This window comes from Macrobrachium nipponense, chromosome 2 (genome assembly GCF_015104395.2).
Source record: "Macrobrachium nipponense isolate FS-2020 chromosome 2, ASM1510439v2, whole genome shotgun sequence".
In the NCBI taxonomy this organism is placed as follows: domain Eukaryota; kingdom Metazoa; phylum Arthropoda; class Malacostraca; order Decapoda; family Palaemonidae; genus Macrobrachium; species Macrobrachium nipponense.
In genome coordinates, this window is record NC_087201.1 from 166,301,827 (window position 1) to 166,306,826 (window position 5,000).

The following is a 5,000-nucleotide window of genomic DNA, read 5'->3' on the forward strand; positions in this document are numbered from 1 at the left end:
AGTAACATATATTTTAAACTACAAGAGGAATTTACTTCATTTATGGATTGTATCCCCATTTACTTAGAGGTACGACATAGTACCATGGTTTCTGGCATATATATTATTTATATATATAATCTATATATCATATTATATTATATAATATATTATATATATATATATATCATATAGATAGATAAAGATTATATCGATATATAATATATATATATATATATATATCTATTTTATATACTAATTAATTCAACATATATATATTACTGACTAAATTATCTCTCTATGAATAATAATGATTGGTACCACATGTATGCAGTAAACTTCAACACCAAAGTCACACGATGTAGGCCAAAAACAAAAATTAATATATATATAAATACAAAAATTATATTTATATACATATACTGACTAAATTATCACTCTATAGAATAATAACAATAGGTACCACAAGTATGCATTAAACTTCAACACCATAGTCAAAACATGTCGGCAAAATAAAAAATAAATAGATAAAAAGCACAAAAAAGCATATAAAAATTGTCACAATTAATTCAACAGTTACCTCGAGGAACCAGAAGTTCGAGAAGGCGAAAAAGTTGAGCCACTTACCGTTATGAATATTCTCTTCCAGCGGGATCAGTATCGGGAAGACGACGTTGATCGCCATGAGAGAAACACTACTTCTTCCTGTTTACCCGAAAGTCCGAGAGAATCAATACTATTTTTCCAGGTTTCCGAAGTGTTAGAGAAGCAATAATCTTTTCCAGGTTTTTGAAGCCCGAGAGATGCAATGCTCTATTCCAGGTTTTCGAAGTCAGTGAGAAGCAATACTCTTTTCCAGGTTTCCGAAGTGTTAGAGAAACAATAATCTTTTCCAGGTTTTTGAACCCTTAGAGAAACATACTCTCTTCCAGTTTTCTGCAGTGTTAGAGATACAACACTTTTTTCCAGGTTTCTGGAGTGTTAGAGATGCAATACTCTTTTCCAGAGTTTTGAAGGGCGAGAGATGCAATACTCTATTCCAGGTTTTTGAAGTCCGGGAGAAACAATATCTTTTTCCAGGTTTCTGGAGTGCGAGAGAAGCAATACTCTCTTCCAGGGTTCCGAAGTGTTAGAGAAGCAATACTCTTTTCCAGGTTTTCGAAGTCCGAGAGAAACACAACTTTCCAGTTTTCCGAAAGTCCGAATAAAAAAAAAAGGACTTGCAGATAAGGCGTTGAGTCCAGTGTTTCTGGAAATTCTTATTCGTTTCGAGGTTCAATTGAATTTAAATCACTCGTCTATTAATAAATAAGTCCCACTTCGGTTGCCAATATAGATTCTGAATATAATTTCTTGCCATTCAATTCTGATTGGCTTATGGTAATCACCTTGCAACAGAAGCTGTTCCATAAATATACAAATGAGTATATTTCACCATTATTACCAAACTGCAAATCTAATCGTCATTCTCAGTGCGAATGTTACAGATATTCAAGCTATCAATAATGTTCTAAAACAACTGCTTATTCAATTCACTTATATTAATGCACCTACATTGATTAAATACGTTCTCAGGTGGCACTTGACATTCATGTTAATTTTTTTTTTTATCTTTTCCAGAATGTCGTAATAAACATATAAGTCAGTTAGCAGATTTCCAATACCTTTTTCTTCTTCATGAACGTTGCCTTCCGTTGATTTAGTCTGCAAAGAAAGAAACGTGTAATTAGCAGTCAGTGATGCATCATTACTCTTCGTACTCTGAAAATAATTCTGTACGTTTTTCTTTTACTGTGATGCTGGATTAGAATCTGATGATGATGATGTGTGTGTGTGTAAAAATATTCATGTATATACTTATACATATCATATACATATATGTAAATAAATACTTCTGTTAAAACAGGATTACGTCTCAAGCGTCAAAGACCCATTAAAACACACTGGTTTAAATATAGTCCTTTAAACCATTGTTTTAATGGGCCTTTTATACTTTAGATTTAATATATATGTGTGTAAAAATATTTACGCACACACACACATACATAATATATATATATATATATTATATATATATATATATATATATATATATATATATATACATATCCATATATATATATATATATATATATATATATATATATATATATATATATATACTATGTGTGTGTGTGTGTATATAACTGCATCACGAAAGATTGGAACGTGATAAATGCACACCACACATACATAATACATATATATATATATATATAGTATATATATATATATATATAAGCAAATACCACGGGAAATGATAGACAGGAATCCAAGCGCTTCGTCTTTATTATTCAGACATCGTCAAGGAGCTACTAAAGTACAATCGGAGAGGAAGGCCTCAGGTACAAACAAGATCAGGAATACCAGATGGTTAATTATCAAAAGGGTAAAAATTAAAAAGGGATAATCCAGGATTATCGGATATCACACGGTCACAAACTTAAACAGATTCTGACCCTAACCGAAAATTACAAAGTATCTTTACAATCCAAAACATGTAAAAACTGAATATATTAATTTTGTTGCTTATATTTATCTATGAAGTCACGTGCATCTACTGTTGATTTTTTAAGCATATATATATATACTATATATATAATATATCTATATATATATATAATATATATATATATATATATATATAGATGCATATACATATATATATATATATATATATATATATATATATATATATATATATTATATATGTTGTGTGTGTGTGTGGTGTGTGTGTGTGTGTGTGTGTGTGTATAACTGAATCACGAAAGATTGGAACGTGATAAATGCATAAATAAAGGTATAAGCCACGAAGGAAAGATAAACAACGGAATAGCTGCAAGATCTTTCCACTCAACGTCCTTTACTTTGTCTGCCTAAGTAAAGGACATTGAGTCGAAAGATCTTGCAGTTATTCCGTTGTTTATTTTTCCTTTGTGGCTTACCTTTTATATATATAATATTATATATATATATATATATTATATATATCTATTATAATATATATATATATATATATATTGAAACAAGTTAACAAAAGGAAACGATGTGATTGTCTAAATTCTCTTTTCTCTCTCCCCACCCCACCCCCGTCCCTCAGAAAATTTCAGGATAGACCAAGTTCATGAAGATGACGCAAAGTCTCATTAAAATCTCTCCAAGTGTTATCCACAACACTGAAGGTTTCTTCATCAACCTATTTATGGCATATAATTTGAGGTCTGACGAACGAGGAGGACTTCGCCTCGAAGTATTACATGAGGAAATTCGGTGTCATTAACAGGAGAGGCGTCAGGTTACCAAATTATAACTTCTTGAAATATCTCCGGCTCTTATTTCTTACCTGCAAGAGATGTCGTATTTGGGGTCATGCTAATAAACTTAAATGTCATGCGAGCTGTTATGCTGTTTAATTTCCCCATCAAATGACCAACGTTTCATTGAAGACTTCAGGATCTTTCCATGAAGTATGATGCAGAGATTAAAACTGCAAATTAAAATGTGTATAAATAGCAAATGAATTCGCAATATCTCACAAGCTTAATTAGAAACTGTCAGTCCTATTTTGAATTTCGTTCTAGAATCTTATATCGAATATGCTGTTATTTGACATACCTCAAAAACTATGCTATATTACATTTTTCTCTCCATTACAGAGTATGCAATCTGTTTTTATCTCATTGTAAGGAACATTTAATATTACAGTTGTTATTGTATTTATGTCCGGTTAAAATCTTGTGATATTGCAACATTGCAACTTTAATTTTCCAGCCAAATCACGCACTCAAATATCATCTGAAGAATCTTGCGTATTATCTCCTAATCCCCTCTCTCATATGCAGCTAATACTGTTACTAAATCCAATTACGATCTGCAATTATCCATTTACAAATTTTATCCTACACATAAAGTATCACAGGGAACTCGGAAATTACTAATTTTTACAGTCAAGGTACGAGTGGTGTGAGAAATCTTGAAGACGTTTTTTTTTTTTTATGGTTAAAAACTTCCTCATTCTCTTCGTCAAATCTTGGTTCTAGAGAGTAAATTGCAGAACGTTTTCTAGCTTGAATACGTCATAAATCCACAAGCAGGAATGTGAAGTAATTTGCAATTAGCCAATATATTTTTCCGTGTTAACGTCTATTAAGGAATACCCGCCTCCCTCCCCACTCTCTCTCATGAGAATCGAAAAAAACCTACTACTTTATTTTTTTTACTTGCTTTATTGATGAAATTCTCTGTGTGTGTGTGTGTGTGTGTGTGTCTGTGTGTGTGGTAATTTGCAATAAGACAAGATATTGTTACCACCTACCGAGGGATCTCTCTCTCTCTCATAATTAATTATTAGTGGTAAACTACATTGGAAGACATTAATTCTGACGTGTTACCATCTACTAAAGACTACTCTCTCTCTCGTCTCTCTCTCTCTCTCATCTCCTCTCTATATATATATATATATATATCTATATATATATATATATATATATATATATATATATATATATATATATATATATATATATATATATATATAATATATATATATATATATATATATATATATATATATATATATATAATAAAAGGAGCCCATGAAAAGACCAAAATATAGAGAGAAAAATACTATATTTCAGAGACTGCTCGTCTCTCTTCAGGTATATGATGAGAAAAAGTTTTACAGAAAAGGTGGTATTATACCAAGAGATCCATCCACAGGTAAGCCAATTTAGGTCACCCCCGCTGATAATCTTCCTTTAATCTTCTTAAGCGTTGGTAGAATGAAAACCTTGTCGATCATATCTGAAATCCATGCTCCTTTTGAGATGTTCATTACCTGCCCCTCTTTTATTAAGGCCGATTCCAACATTTGACTCTTGTACCGGCAGTTGCTGCTATAAATTATATGTGACAAATTCCAGTTTATTCTATGGTTATGTTCATTTATATGGTTGAAAATAGCTGAGTTCTGTTGTCCATAC

The 5,000-nt window shown here is 31.1% G+C and overlaps 1 protein-coding gene across 1 annotated transcript in view; it reads right to left on the reverse strand.

Annotated features, from left to right (window-relative positions):
* Window positions 1–5,000, reverse strand: part of LOC135221560 (putative neural-cadherin 2) — a gene marked incomplete at its 3' end in the record, with an annotated part of 392,390 nt that overhangs the window by 142,567 nt on the left and 244,823 nt on the right. Inside the window, 1 exon segment of the mRNA XM_064259259.1 lies at window positions 607–1,683. Within this exon segment, the coding sequence (XP_064115329.1) occupies window positions 607–664 (58 nt within the window).